This window comes from Serinus canaria, chromosome 9, assembly GCF_022539315.1.
Source record: "Serinus canaria isolate serCan28SL12 chromosome 9, serCan2020, whole genome shotgun sequence".
NCBI classification, from domain to species: domain Eukaryota; kingdom Metazoa; phylum Chordata; class Aves; order Passeriformes; family Fringillidae; genus Serinus; species Serinus canaria.
Window position 1 is genome coordinate 1288269 of NC_066323.1, and position 15461 is coordinate 1303729.

Here is a 15461-nt window from a genome sequence, read left to right on the forward strand (position 1 = left end):
GTTTTTCTGTTCCAAACTGGAGCGCTGCTAATAAAAAGCCTTGTTCTTTTGTAGTAATTGTGCATTTTCAAATATTGTTTCTAAGAAAAAGAATCTATTAAAACCAGAGAAACAATCCCAAAGAAATGCCAGTCAAAGCCATTAAGATGTTTTCACTGATGCACTGCATGTAAATCTGATTTATGTTGGTTTAAACAGTTAAGAAATCCCCGAAATAACTTCATTTATTATTTTATTGCCTGATTAATGGTTCAGAGGAACTGATTTGTAGCTGAAGTTTTACAGAACGCAAAATTAAAATAAGAGCCTTTTGTAGAAACGTCCCGTATTTGTTCAATTATGTGTTCAAAACTGAAACAAATATAAAAACTTCAATAAATATATTTTCTTCCAAGGAATGACATGCTGTGGGTTTGCTGTTATTGTTGGGTTTGATGTTTTTGCCTCTAAGGAGGTCAGCAATATGGAAACATAAAGGCCAATTTAATTTGTGCATCTGTGGCTGCCAAGTATTTTAATTCCGACAGCTGTGACTGAAGAGTTAATATTTTACTTGTCAAAATCCAAAAGGAGGCCAGTGAATCACTCTAATTCTCATTAAGAGGCTTCCCCCCAGTAGCACCCTAATTCAAAATAATGAAAGTAGAGACTGAGTGCGATTCTAATGCCAGTTGAGACCTATCTTTTAATATTTCTCTGGTGATGGATTAGGGATCGGGGAAATTCATCTCAGATCATAGAGCCTAATTTAATAAGGGATCATTCCAAGAGTATTGCATTTTATAATAATGTCATTTAATGTGTCGTCTTCCATTTTTACTGTCCCATATGGATGCTTACACGATGGTGCCACAGGGATAAACTTTTAAAGAACCAGGCTCGGTTTTTGTCCTGGGCTCCCCTTAACGAGGAAGTTTATCAAGGGGATGGTTTATTAGCCAGCTCTGGTAATTGTGGGGTGCTTAAAGGAACCTTTGGAAGGCAAGGGAATGGTGACAAAAGCCACACTTTCAAACCCTGGAGTGGAGGGGAAGGGAGAACATTTAAAAGTACGTTAAAATCTGATTTTAGCGCCTAACGCAATTGCGCCGTTGCATGAAAAATGTGGGCACCCTCTTGTTTAAAACACACGATAATAAAATCGTTTTCCCTCTGTAACCACATCTCCACACAACGTTTCCTACTTGCTTCCTCAGAGTATTCCTGGGATTATTTAGCTAATTTCATCTTTGGGGGGTTTCATGCCTGTTTCCCAGCGTTCTTTTCCCCAAAAATACAAAGGTTTGCCACGCCGCGAGGGCAGCGATTTCAACAGCCATTAAGGGATTAGATGGAATTATTCTGTCTAAATATTTGGGCTCTAATATTGAATTGAGTTTGTGTTTCTTGGCATTGCACTGAGGGGGAGATCCTGGGTGATTGCCACCCCAAACCTGAGCTGCTCAAGGTCAAGGAGCAAGCCAAGCCCCCAACCATCAATGGCTGGAGATTGCCAGGAGCTGTAAAGCTGCAGCCTGAGCTTTGGGTAATCACACAAAGCCTTTAGGAAAAATGGGGCCGTAATGAGGATTTTTGTTCCAAATCCATTGGCGTGATTAAATCTTTATTTTCAGGTAGCAACTCAAGGGCTGCACTGCAAGGTTTGACAGAATGGGATCAAACACAGGCAGGCTGAACAGGAAGCAGCTGAGGAATAAACAACCTGCTGTAAACAATAATCTCATTACAGCAGTTTTTCCAGCGTTGGAATGGGGTGTCTGAAAGGGAACACAATTATTACAAAATGAGGTTTTTCATATTTTCTCTTTCCTCCTGAGTGCTTTCACAGTTTTGTTGTCTTTAGAACATTGTAACTTCTGGTATTTCTTGCACTTTTCCTCATCCAGCTCAATTTTTTATCCCTGCCTCGTTGAAATTATTCTTCCTTGGCATTTCTTTTGATTTTCTGCTTTTCTCCTTTGACATTTCACACTTCTTTCTTAAGTCCCCATTTGTTTACTGTTTATTCTCTTCCTTTGCCTCTTCCTTCCATTTTATTCCACTTCTCCCCAGTCCAGAGTTCTTTCACTCTTTTTCAGGTTTCATTTTTGAGCCATGCCTTTGCTTAAACCAACGTTTGTAAAACTCTTTGTATGAACTGGAGAAGTTTCATCGAAATTTTATAGAGTGAACTCTTTTCTTCTCACCATGCTATCTCTTCATGTGCCAGTGTCCTGTTTGTTAAACTTGTTGCTTTGGATTCAACATCCAATGTTCCCCCCCAGTAGGAATGTTACAAATGTCCATGTCTGGCATCTGGAACTGCTTTAGGGGTTTGCAATGAGAAAATTATATTTATAACTGGTTTAAATCAGAAAAAAAGGGGCTCTGGTTGCATCTAAAATAATTAAAAGTGACTAGCTTCTATTAAAGAATTAAAAACAAGCAAACAAAAAGTTAAATAAACAGGGGTTGAGGGCTGGTTTTTTAGTGAATGCTGCCTGTGTGAGGGACCATTTTCCATCTCCACCATTTGTTTTTCCTGTGTCACCTGCATTCCCATCCTGCAGGTGCTCCAGGCCAGCTTGGACAGGGCTTGGAGCAAGCTGGGCTGGTGGAAGGAGCCCATGGAAGTCAGGGTGAGGGGAGGAGGGGGACACACAGCCAATCCTTGGGCACTTTTCGGAGCTCCCCTCTGGAAAGGAGGTTCCCAAAGGAGGAGGCTCCTCCTGGGGCAGCAGATTTCAGGGAAGTTAAGCTTGTCCCAGCTGAGCTGTGTCTCAGCCTGGCCCAGCCCAGGCTGCTGAGCTGCCCCTGCACACCCATCCCAAAGTGCTATAAATAGAAACATCCCAGTGGGACAAAGGGGACCCGCCAGGAGCGGGGTCCTGGTCAGGAGAGAGGAGAGAGGAGAGCAGCAGCAGAAAGTCACCCCCTGCCAAAGATCACAAACACAGAATGTTTCCAAACCGACTCATTCCTGCCTTTTCACGCCCCTTCAGCTCCCTCTTCCCTGTCCCAGCCCCGAGTCCCTCCAGGAGTGCCCATCCCTCCCTCCACCTCCTCCTGGTGATGTCAAATTTGGCATTTCTGCCCCCCTTCACAGAGCTGAGCTGCTGAACCCCCAATTCCAGACTTGTGACAGCAGCAATACCTTCGGGAGGGCACTCCAGGAAGGAGCTCTCCATGATGCTCTCCCTGCAGGTTTCCTTTCCTGCCTGGTCAGGCCCTGCCAGGGGATCCAGCTCAGCCCCACCACAGACCAGAGCTGCTTCCACCCCATCGCTGGAAGTGTCCAAGGCCAGGCTGGAAGGGGATTGGAGCAGCCTGGGATGGTGGAAGGCATCCCATGGCAGATGAGCTTTAAGGTCCCTCCTACCCACTCTGGGATCCCAGGATCTGTTCTCACATTTTCAGCCCTCCATCCGTGCCAGACCATTCCCATCCATGCCAGACCATTCCCATCCATGATGTCAGGTAGCAGCTCATGGCTTTCCTTTTGTTTCTTTCTGATCCTTAAATTAATTAGAATTCATTTTTAATCAGAAATTCACAGTCAGTTCACTACAGGATTTTGAGAGTTGATACTTAGGATAATAGAATTGTGCAGTTAAGTCTTAAGGCATTTTTCTTTAGCTGTCTGGACAGGTATAAATCAGTCTCCAGAAAAAACCCAGGCTGCCACAGCAAATATTCTTTATTACAATACAAAACTGATTTTCAACAAATAAAATATGCTGCTGTGGTCAGGACTGGCCCAGATCTCTGCCTGCTAAAGGATTTGCAGACAGCAGGCACGGGGAAAGACAAACACCCCGTGAATTGATGCTTTAAAGATCAACCCCTCACACACAGCAACTGCCAATAGTTTCACTGAGCAGAAACCAACATCAGCTAAAATCCACCTTGTCCTTGAGAGGGTTGGGCTCTTCCTGGAGCCCAAGTTTGGTGTTTTTTTTTTTTTTTTGTTTTTTTTTTTTGTATCCAAATAATCCAGCCTGAAATATTGACAAAGAGGTGGTAGAAATGGAACCAGATTTGCCATGGAAATGCAGCCAGAGCACTCAGCCTGTTCTCTCTGATACTGAACTGGTATTTTTCCCTTTGCAGATACTTTATTAAATGCCATTAACTTTACATCTGCTGCTCCAAGTATCTGCCCAGTGGGGAGTGTCTGAACACGAGGTAACTCTGATTCTGCTCAGAGGCTCTTGCAGCCCTTGATCCCTGAATTCCAGCCCTGATGGCTTTAGATGCACAATCATCATTAGCCTTTCCTTCCCCGTGGATCTCGGGGCTGGTTCCCAGGGGATGGGCTGGGAAAAACGCTGTGGAAGGTCCCTGTGGACAGCTGGAGCTCTGCTCCCCTCCAGGAGAAGAAGGGGAAGATGCTGGGATTCATCTCCAGCAGCAAGGAGCTGCTCCAGCATGAGGCTTAAGATCCCAACACGTCCTCCCAGCTGGAAACCTTTTCACATCACTTTGGCAGAGCTGTTTGCTGCCCCGTGCTTTGAGAGGGAAATAAAGGCGCTGGGAAATGACTGATCCGGGGATGTTTTCCCCTCTGAAATCCCAAACGGAGCCTACAAAGGGCTCGAGGGTGCCCCCGGAGCCCAGGGCTCTGTGTGATTTTTTGGCTGCAGAGCTGTGTTTAAACACACACAGCTCAAACACCCGGGGAGGGCTTCCACAGCTCTGCCACGGCCACAGCTTCGGCTGGAAACTGGAAACCCACTTTGATCTCTGCAAACAAATGTCTGTGGGCTTGTGCACAAATAAATGTTAAACCAACAGTTTATTTTGGGGACCCAGTGGCTCTGCTGAGAGCTCGGAACACAAGTTGTTACTTAGGCTTGAATTTCCTTTAAAGTGGATGTCAAAAATAAAAATTATCCTTTGTGAAGTCGCACTCACACAGACAGAGCTCCAGCTCAGGGAGTGCTGCTCACGAGACTTTCCATGGAGTCACACCCCACTGGAATGTCATCCATGTGCTGCCAATGAGGGAATTCAGTTAGAATTAAATGGCATTTTGCATTAATTGTGTTTAAATGCTCTCAGTTTGCTGGTAGCCAGGGTGAGGTGGCAATTCCTGTGCCTCTCTGAACAAATCCTAGAGGAGGGAAAAAGTATTATTTACAGCTTGTAATCTTCTGTCTTCCTTTCCATCACTGCACATCCCCTTTCCAGCAAGGTTTCCATCACCCTCACTCTTGGAATTGCCTTGCTGGCAGGAGGTGCAAGGCCAGGGGGACATTTGAAGAGGAGGAGGATGATCTCCATGCCCTTCATCCATCTGTGATGCCTTCAGGAACCCCCCAGCTCCCCTGAAGGAGTTTTGTTTTCCCTGTCCCTGGCAATGTTGGAGACAGTGGCCATTCATGGATGATGGATTAATGGATAGCAGGAAAATTGAATTTCCTGCTTGCACTCCATGATTCTGCTCCTTCTGTGGGACACAGATGAGCACAAGATAATGACATCCCGAGGGCCAAACTGGGGATTTCCCTTCCCACCTTTACCTGCTGAATTTCCAAGCTCTGGGAGGGCCAGCACTGCCAGCCTGTGTGGCACAGACTGCCCAGGCTCCCTTGGGTTGTTTCATCCAGGAAAAAATTGGTGAGTGAGCAAAGCATTCCATGAGTCCATCAGGGTTTACAGAATTCCCAGAGTCACAGAATTCCCAGAATCACTGGGTTGGGAGAGACCTTCAAGACCACCCAGCCCAACCCAGCCCCAGCACCCCAACTCAGCCCTGGCACCCAGTGCCACATCCAGGCTTTGTTAAACACCCCCAGGGATGGGGACTCCACCACCTCCCCGGGCAGAACATTCCAGAACTTTATCTCCCTTTCTGTGAAAACCTTTGTCCCGATATCCCACCTCAATTTCCCTTGACATGGCCTGAGACTGTTTATTACAACCAGAGCATCGTGCCCAGCTGGGAGGGCATCCAGGGGACCTGGAAATGCTCCTGGCTTTGTCCATGGCTCCCACCAGACTCCCCATGCCCCTCCCCATCCCCACATTCCCTGTCCCCATCCGTGGCCCATCCTGGTTTTTCCCTGCCTGCAGGGATGGGTTCCTGCTGCTTTGGCCCCTCTGTCACACACAGAACCTCCCTTGTTCCCTCCCCAGCTGCAGCAGAGCTGGCCTGTGGCTCCCAGCCCCCCTGGCTGGGCTGGAGCCCTGCACAGCACCCACAGCCCCAGACTTCAGGGCTGTGCTGGAATTCACTGCTCTGGCTCCTTCCTGAACCTTGCCATCCAAGGACCAACAGCAGTTTGCTCCCCAGAGGGGTTCTCAGGCTGTTTATTTCCAGGGAACACAGAACCCAGAGCAGTTTGGGTTCAGAGAGGCCTTAAAAACCATCTCATCCCACCGCTGCCATGGCAGCACCCCTGGTGCTCCCAGCCCCAGCTCCAGCCTGGCCTGGGACACTCCCAGGGATGCTCCAGGATGTTTCTCTGCAGGAGCTGCAGCTGCTGTTGACAATTCCACACCTTTTTCATGTGAGGCTGCTCCAAGACTGCCCACATTTTGTGCCTTCCTGGGTGTCCCAGGGCAAACCTTGGGAATGTCAGAGCAGGAGAGCTGGGATGGACATTTGGCCTTAGAGTACTGCCCAGGACCTGAGCGATAAGAGCCACGCTCAGGCACATCCAAGAGCCTTGGGCTGAGATTTTCTTAGATCTTTGAAGCTAAACAAGGTTGTGCCAATTGGAGAGCTGTACAGAAATCAGGAAAAATGCAATTTGTGGCCAATGCATTTCTTCTGTGCCCAAATCTGATTGTTTTGTTTTGTTTTGTTTTGTTTTGTTTTGTTTTCATTTACATTCTGCAGCTCCTTCTCTGGAAAGTCTGGCTGGAGGCCATCCTTCCATCCTCCTCCTCCTCAGACCAAAGGGCCAGGGGGTGCTGCCCACAGAGGGACCCAGTGCAGCCCCCAGAACAACTGGCAGAATTCTGGAGGTTTTCTTTAAATTTTTGCACTTTCAATTCCACATTGAAATTGTGACCATCCCCATTTTGTAAGTGTTAAAATACAAAAGTCTGAGCATTTTCCAGGGCCAGGTTGGACTGGGCTCGGAGCCCCTGGGATGGTGGGAGGTGTCCCTGTCCCCAGAGGGAGTGGAGTGGGATGGGCTTTAAGGTCCCTTCCAACCCAAAGCATTCTGTGATTCTCTGAATTTTAATTGCAAATGGCAGAACAAAAGTTCCTCTTTCTGCTCCAGTTATTCTCTTGGCTGCTGGAGCCTCCAGCATTAATCCACACCTCTGCTCCAAGTTCTCTGAACTTAGACAAGACCAAACTCCCCTTTTCCTCCTTGACAACATCTGAATCCACTGAACCCCCAGGGATTTCCCCACACGACTGACCCATGGTTGTGCAAGCACACAGGAAACAGTTAAAAACAACCCCAAATCCTGTTCAGTGTTTGTTTTTATTTTCCTGAAAACTAAGAAAGACATTTAAAGAACTCAGGCACAACTTGAAACAAAACTGAAATCAATTCTTACCTTTGAGAGCCGTTAGGATAAACTTCTCCCAGGGGTACTTCACCCAGAACCCAGCCTGGCCCAGGCCTTATCTTGGCTAGTAACAACTGAAGTGTGTATGTTCCATTTCTGAGAGAAGGCTTAATTCATCTTAATTCATCTTAATTCACCTTCCTGCAGGCCCAGAGCAGAGCTGGCACCCTGTAAATCTACCTCCCCATTGTCCCACAGACACAGCTCAGGGCAGATTTCTGCCAGAGAGCTCAGAGGGAGAATCCACAGGCACTTCCCCAGCCCAGGAAAAGAAGTTCTTGATTTCCAGCAAAACGAGTAATTAGAAATTAATCCAAATTAATTACATCTGAACATAAGATAATGCATGAATTGCAAATGTTCCTGTTTCCTTTAGCAGTGTTAATGTGGCCAAATTAGTTTTGAAATTCATACAGAATCCTTTACCTGGGTAGGAAAGTATTGTAAGCAGCTTGTGGAATTAAACTGATTACACATGTAAAAATTGTCATCTTGCCTAACGGTGCAAAGCTCTTTGTCAGCTGCATGGAGCAGGGACAAATCCCACCAGGGTCTGTCACCTCCAGTGCTGCAGCAGAGGACAGAGCTGCCACTGCTTCCACCAGGTCAGGAACTGGCCTGAGACCATCAGATCCATCAGGAAATGCTGTCCTGCAGCTCCAGCCGTGTGGGAATAACCAAATCCCACTGCAGGGATTGCACAAGGAGGAAAAGCAGCTCAAAACCCAGCAGGAGCCCTGGGATGAGCTCCCAGCCCTGTGCAGAGGGAGGATGGATGGGGCAGCCGTGGTGTCTGTAGGGGAATGGCTCTTTGAGCAACTGGGATCATCTAAACCAGGTATGGGATGCCAAAGGGAAAGATGGGATACTGGGAATGAAGAATTGCTCCCTGGGAGGGTGGGCAGGCCCTGGCACAGGGTGCCCAGAGCAGCTGGGGCTGCCCCTGGATCCCTGGCAGTGCCCAAGGCCAGGCTGGGCAGGGCTGGGAGCAGCCTGGGATGGTGGAAGGTGTCCCTGCCATGGCAGGGGTGGGATGAACACTAAAATCCTTTCCAAACCAGTCTGGGATTCTGTGGTTTCAAATCCATCAAACCCAGTTAATTCCTTACCCCATTGTTTCCCTTTTCTCGCAGGGTCAGGACCCCAGCAGAATTCCTGCTGCAGTCACCAAAGTCACAGGGAACATCCCTGAGCTCCCTGCCAGGGACAGCAGGAACATTTCCATGTGGTTCCCATTGTCCTGCATTTAACCTCCCTGAGATATTTTGGGGCAATTCTTTATTTACATTTGCTTTAACAAAGAATATGTTTACCTTCTTCCTAAAGATTACCACATGGCCAAACACTTCCAAATCCAAATATTTCCTGAAGGGGAATCTGCATAATAATTAAAGTGTGTACATAAAGCGGGGGAGTGGTGAAAAAGATGTTCTGAGTGTTCACAGGGATTTTGTAAGGGGATCCAGGCAGGATCTCAGCTCCCAGCAGATTGCCAGTCTGGGGAAGTGCAAGCCAAGTTTCCACTGCTTAAATATTTACTGAAAGGACAATGAGAGGGTGGGAAGTGTGTTGTTGTTAATAACAGTTTGCACACTGCTGTCTGTGCTGGGGTGCCAAACCCCCTCCTGGATGCTCTGGCAAACCAGGAGGGGAGGCCACCTGGGCCAGCCCTCAGCAGAATTCAGTCACTGAATTAAAATCACCTTCAGGAGAATCCTTGTGTCTTCCTCTGGTTGCTTCCAAAATTCAGATGGTTTTTCTAAGAGTGTGTAGAGACAGGGCAAGGGGGGGATGGCTTCAGAGCAAGGAGGGCAGGGATGGATGGGATTTGGGCAGGAATTGTTCTCTAGGAGGGTGGGCAGGCCCTGGCACAGGGTGCCCAGAGCAGCTGGGGCTGTCCCTGGATCCCTGGCAGTGCCCAAGGCCAGGCTGGAGCAGCTGGGACAATGGAAGGTGTCCCTGCCCACAGCAGAGGGTGGCACTGGAAAGAGATGATTTTTAAGGTCCCTTCCAACCCAAACCTTCCCACGATTCCATGATTCTGTAGCACTCAGACAATCCTGATTTCCCAAACACTCTCCCCAGCCCGAGCTGCTCCAGCAGGGGTAACTCCACCCCGAGTGCAGCTCTGCTCCAGCTGGAGCTCTCAGCAGTGGCTGCTGGGCCGTGCTCTCCTCCTGGAAGGAAAAGAACCCAGTGGGTTTGGATTGCTGTGGAAGCAGGAATGGTGGCAGTGGCTGCCTAACGTGGGAATGAGGGGATGTTTCCCCTGGTATGGAGTGTGCAGTTTGTCAGCTCTCCTGGGCTCTGGGGCTCTGCAGGGCTGGGGGAGGGAGGGTGACCAGAGGTGTAAAACAGCTGAGTGTCACAGAGAACAGGACCTGAGGGGTCAGTGTGTCCCCACAGCCCCCAAGTTCTGAGCACAGCTCCCATTTCACAGTGACAGAGAGCACGTCATGCACACCCAGGAAGGCAGCAGGCTCGAGTGACAGTTCTGGTGACACTGATCTGGGCATCCCAGCCTCCCACAGCTGGATGTGAGCAGCTGCTGAGCAGTTCAGCAGCTGTGGGTGCTGCCTGCCCCGTCCAGGAGATGCAGAACCCAAGGTGGGAGCTGCAAAGAGGGAGGGGAGGAGCCGCAGCTGCTGGGGCTGCACACACCTGGGGATGCCCTGCAGGACCACAGGTGACCCCAGGTGACCCTTCACAGCCAGGGCTGCTGCACCAGGCTGGTGCCACCCTGCACACGTGGGAGCTCAGCCTGAGGGGTGCTGCAGCTGCACTCCTGACAGCATTACTCAGACTGTCCTCTGTTCCCTGAACGAGCTGGAGGAAGATGTCCATGAAGCTCTGGCACTGTGTTTTATCAACCCCAGCTCTGTACCCTCGGGGCTTTCAGGCTGGCTGTAGCTGCTGAGAGAGCCAAAGTGCCCCTCGATCCTTTTGTGCATTTTTACCTCCCCATTTTGGAGCCCTCTCCCAGGTTTTTTCTCTGGGTGATTTTTCCCTGTGTCAAAGGAGGCTGCAGGAAGCACGGGGGTGTGTGGTGAGCAGAGTGCCCGACCCACAAAGGCCATAAACCCTTTGTGATAGAGGAAAACACCCCAAACCTCTTTCCCCAGTCAGAGAAAAGCTTCCCTTCTCTCTCTAGGAAAAGTTGAGGCTCTGGTGAGCACAAAGCAGCCCTGCTGGAGGAGAGGCTGCCCCTGCAGCAGGAGCAGGAGGCGGCTGCGGGCACAGCCCCGGGAGGCACGCACGGATGATGCGGCAATTCCCGCCCATCCTGCCGGCAGTGCCGGGCACTCACAGCGCCAAAACTGGCACTCACTGCACCAAAACTGGCACTCACAGCGCCAAAACTGGCACTCACAGCGTCAAAACTGGCACTCACAGCACTGGCACTCACTACGCCAAAACTGGCACTCACAGCACTGGCACTCACTGCACCAAAACTGGCACTCACAGCGCCAAAACTGGCACTCACAGCACTGGCACTCACTGCACTGGCACTCACAGCACTGGCACTCCCAGCCCCAACAATCAGCCTCCCACGGGGAAGGGAGGGGTTTGTGTGGCTCTTCCCCCTGTCAAAGCAGCCCCGGTGCCAGCCCAGGGCTGAGGGATTGCTGGGCATTGGTGGCTCTGCTGGCTGTGCCCTTGGGAATTGGGCCAGCAGGAGCTGGCAAAGCAGCACAAACACATCCCAAAGCCCAGAGCCTGCCAGCAGAGCAGGGAGAACTCGAGGTGTCGAAACTTCTGAGGATTTCCTTCACTCACACCAACTTAATTGCCTAAAGAACACCTGGAGAGAAGGCTGAGTGCTGGTGTAAAGTGTGAGTAGTGACAGCTCCTGTGGCTGGGAACACTCACTGGATCCTCCAGGAAAACCAGGGGCAGTCACTGCTTGAACAGGGAAGTGAAATTTTAAAATGAGCACAACTTTTCCAGGTCCCTGCAGAGCTTTGCTGCCCACCTCAGAACCCCAAAGGGATCCAGATCTCCTGCTTTTATTCCTCAGACCTAGGCAGGAGGTGACCTTCAAGGTGCCCTTTCACCTGCTGGCACCTCAGAGTGGGGGAAATCAGGCCCAGAAATAGCCAGGGACTGAGGATTCAAGGGCAAAGAGAACGGGAACAGCCACAAAATGGAACAAGTATCAATATTTACTGGGCAGGAAAGAGCACAGGCTGTCCTGCTGGCACAACACATCCTTTATCCCGTGGCCACCCAGGCACAGCTCCCCCCAAGGGCTGCATCCCACAGAGGCTCGGGGGCTTTTGCAGTGCTGCTCCTCCAAAAGGCAGCTCGGAGAGCTCGGCCTGGAGGAGGCTGAGCTGTGAGAGCCCCTCGGGACACAGCAGCTTTGTGGCCAGGACTCTGCACCTTTGCAGGCACGCTGTTTCCTTCCCTGCCCTGTGTGGAGAGCTGAGATCCAGGCAGGATCTGTGGGGCTGGAGCTCCCTGCCAGAGCTCTGGCTGCTCCCTGCCCTGTTCTCCTCACTCCTGCTGCTGCAGAGAGACAACAAAATGTGGGAGCTGCCCCTTCAGCCCTGCAGGATCCTCATCAGAGCCTGCTGGGGCAGCCCAGGGGCTCTGCCAGGACAGGAACAGGTGTTTGCTCCTTCCTGCAGCATTTCTGGATCCCCTCTCCAGCCCCCCTGCCCAGGCCAGCACGTCTCCCTGTCAGTCCCACACCAAAGTTTTATCTGCAGGAAGCACGGATTGTGAGAGCTGGCTGGTTCCTGAAATATCCATAATTAAATTTGGGGAAATCTGCGGGGTTTTATAGAAGTTCAGACGCTCTAAGAAATAAAATAGAAACAGAAGAGTCCTGGCCAACTTCTCTTGGCCTGTAGACTTATTAGGGATTCCAGTCCAAGGAAACCAGGAATGTGAGTATTCCTGTCCAAAAACATCCCTTTAAGGCTATTTTATTTTAATCACAGCTGTGCTAAAAAACACACAGTTCTCTCACACCATCCAATCACCTTCCCTGATAGGATGGAAGCCCATTTTCCCTGACTTTTTATTACAACCATCTTGAAGACAGACGTGCCACGAGCTGGGGGAAGGTTTGAGGTTCCCACCACGTTTGTGTTGCATCCCCAAAAACCTGCACAAGGCTGCTGGGCAGCTCCACCTCAACCAGGTGTGCTTTAAGCACAGCAGGTAGGACCTGGCAGGTTTATTTGGAGGAGGGAGAGGGTGGCTGAGGCTGGGGCTGAGCCTGCCATGCTCTCATGCACATATTAATGAACTGCTCTATTCGAGATCAATCGACAGCACCGGTACTTTTATTGACTTTATAATTAGCAGTATCTTACTTTTGCTGGAATAAAGCCGTTTTACCTAATGCAAAATCTATCATTTCCAGCCCGTTATTAGCACAGGAACGGCCGAGCTGCTTTGGCTCTCGCTGCCTGGGGCCTCTCCGGGAGTGCCCCGACTGTCCCTGTCCTCATCCCTGTCCTTGTCCCTTTCCTTATCCCGGTCCTTATCCCTGCCCATCCCGCGGGGACACCTCGGGCTCTCCCGTCGCTGCCCGCGGTGCCGCAGCCTGCCCGAGGGACCCTTCCCAGCCCTTCCCAACCTTTCCCGAACCTTCCCCGCGGGGGGCTTGGGGGCTGCGCATCCCCACCAGCCCCGTCCATCGCTGGCCCCGGAGCGGCTCCTCCCGACGGGGTTTCCCGGAGCTTCCCGGCGCCCCGGGAGGAGCGGGAGGAGAATCCCGGCGTGGGGGGAGCGCCCGGCCCGGATCGCTCCGTGGCAGCGGGCGGGTGCGGGCAATGCCCGGGTGGGTGCGGGCTCTGCCAGGGCTCGGTGCGGGTTCTGCCCGGGTGCGGGCAATGCCCGGGTGGGTGCGGGCTCTGCCGGGCGGGTGCGGGCAAAGCCCAGGCATGGTGCGAGCTCTGCCGGGCATGGTGCGGGCAATGCCCGGGTGGGTGCGGGTTCTGCCAGGGCTCGGTGCGGGCAATGCCCGGGTCGGTGCGGGCAATGCCGGGCGGGTGCGGGCAATGCCCGGGTCGGTGCGGGTTCTGCCCGGGTGCGGGCAATGCCCGGGCTCGGTGCGGGTTCTGCCCGGGTGCGGGCAATGCCCGGGCTCGGTGCGGGTTCTGCCCGGGTGCGGGCAATGCCCGGGTGGGTGCGGGCTCTGCCGGGCGGGTGCGGGCAATGCCCAGGCAGGTGCGGGCAATGCCCGGGTGGGTGCGGGTTCTGCCAGGGCTCGGTGCGGGCAATGCCCGGGCTCGGTGCGGGCTCTGCCGGGCGGGTGCGGGCAATGCCCGGGTGGGTGCGGGCTCTGGCGGGCGGGTGCGGGCAATGCCCAGGCATAGTGCGGGCAATGCCCGGGTGGGTGCGGGTTCTGCCAGGGCTCGGTGCGGGCAATGCCCGGGCTCGGTGCGGGTTCTGCCCGGGTGCGGGCAATGCCCGGGTGGGTGCGGGCAATGCTCGGGCACGGTGCGGGCTCTGCCCGGGTGCGGGAGGTCCCGGTGTCCCCGGATCCCGCCCTGGAAAAGATTCCGAGCCGTTCCGCTTTGCTCGCTTTTATTACCTGAGGGAACCTGACAGAACTCGTAAAGACACAATTGCTGTAGAGCGTCCGCCGGCCGGCTCGGCTGCCGCAGAGAAACCCAACGCGAACGTCCCGGTTTGTGCGGCCGAAACTCGGGGAAAACTCACAGAAAGTGGAGGGAAAAAAATGTTTAAAAAAAGCTGCGTGGAGGCGAGCGGCGCTTCCTCGTCGTGCTGAGCGCTATCGGCGTGTCGCGACATCTACGGAGCGGAAAGAAACGTGCGAGATCTACAGGAGGTGAGAACACGGGAAAGAAAGAACATCACCGCTGGCTGGACACCGACAGTCCCGGCAGGGAGCTGGCACCGGCCCCCGAACCGTCCCCCCGACAGTCAATAGGCAAAGTGTCTTAAATTCATTACTTGGCACTTATTGAAATTCGTGACGTCGAGAATGGATTAAAAAAGGTGAAGCAAACCTGAGTGAAACAAAATATATTGTACTGACAACAAATGCAATGAGATAACAGCATCTTGCTTTCTTTTTTTTTTTCTCTTTTTTTCTTTTTTAAATAACTTAAAATACACTAGAAAAAATATGGTCAATATAAATAATTTTGTTTTCATGGAGAACAAATAGATACAAAGCCCGTCCATACCAAAGTTCGCGTAGAAGAGCTTTCCCTCTGTCTTGGCAATAAGCATGAGGGTCAGATGGCAAAATCTGGGATAACAATCACTGACTGCAGGGTACCCCAGGTTAAATAGCTATACGTCTCTCAAATAATAATAATAATAACCAAAAAAATCACAAGGTTACGTGAATAGATACACCTTTATGAGATAAAATGTAAATGTTTGACAGTCAACTATCAATTCACAAGTTATAGCCAAAATAAACTTTGTTCGTGTGTATCAACATATTTTACATGTACCCAGTACCTCTTATTGGAATTTGCCGTGGTGTCAAGTGGTGGTTGGGAATTAAATACTCTATTTTTTTTCCTTTTCCTTTTTTTTTTTTTTTTTCCATTTATTTTTGCCCTCGGGACAGGAGAGACCCGGCAAAGGGAGGCAAACTCCGCTCTCCTGGCGCTTTCCGCTCCCTTTTATTTCAGAGGTGGGACAGCAAACGACCAACAAAGATTTGAGAGTGGAAAAGGTAGCGCTTGATCTGCCTCTCTCTGCCTGCTTCCCTCCAAGATTAAAGGAGAAAGAACCCAGCCACGTTTGTTTGTTTGCTTTTGTGGTTGTCTCGGCTTTTTTTCTACTAAAGATGAGGGTGAAGTGCAAGTGAATCAAAGGACTCCATCAATGAAATACAAATACATGCAACCCGGAATGCTGCTGGAGGAAGTATCCCGGACAGTTTCCCATTAGAAATTCGCAGAGAAATCATTGTCTTTTTTTTGTTCCTTTTTTTTGTTCGTGTTTTCTTT

At 51.0% G+C, this 15461-nt stretch overlaps 1 protein-coding gene across 1 annotated transcript in view; it reads left to right on the forward strand.

Moving 5' to 3' along the window:
- The first annotated feature begins 13852 nt into the window (after positions 1-13852).
- The window catches only part of RSRC1 (arginine and serine rich coiled-coil 1), a 100550-nt gene continuing 98941 nt past the window's right edge, over positions 13853-15461 (forward strand). Inside the window, exons 1-2 of the mRNA XM_050978119.1 lie at positions 13853-14158; positions 14224-14414. Of these exons, the coding sequence (XP_050834076.1) occupies positions 13853-14158; positions 14224-14414 (497 nt within the window). The remainder of the gene's footprint in view (positions 14159-14223; positions 14415-15461) is intronic.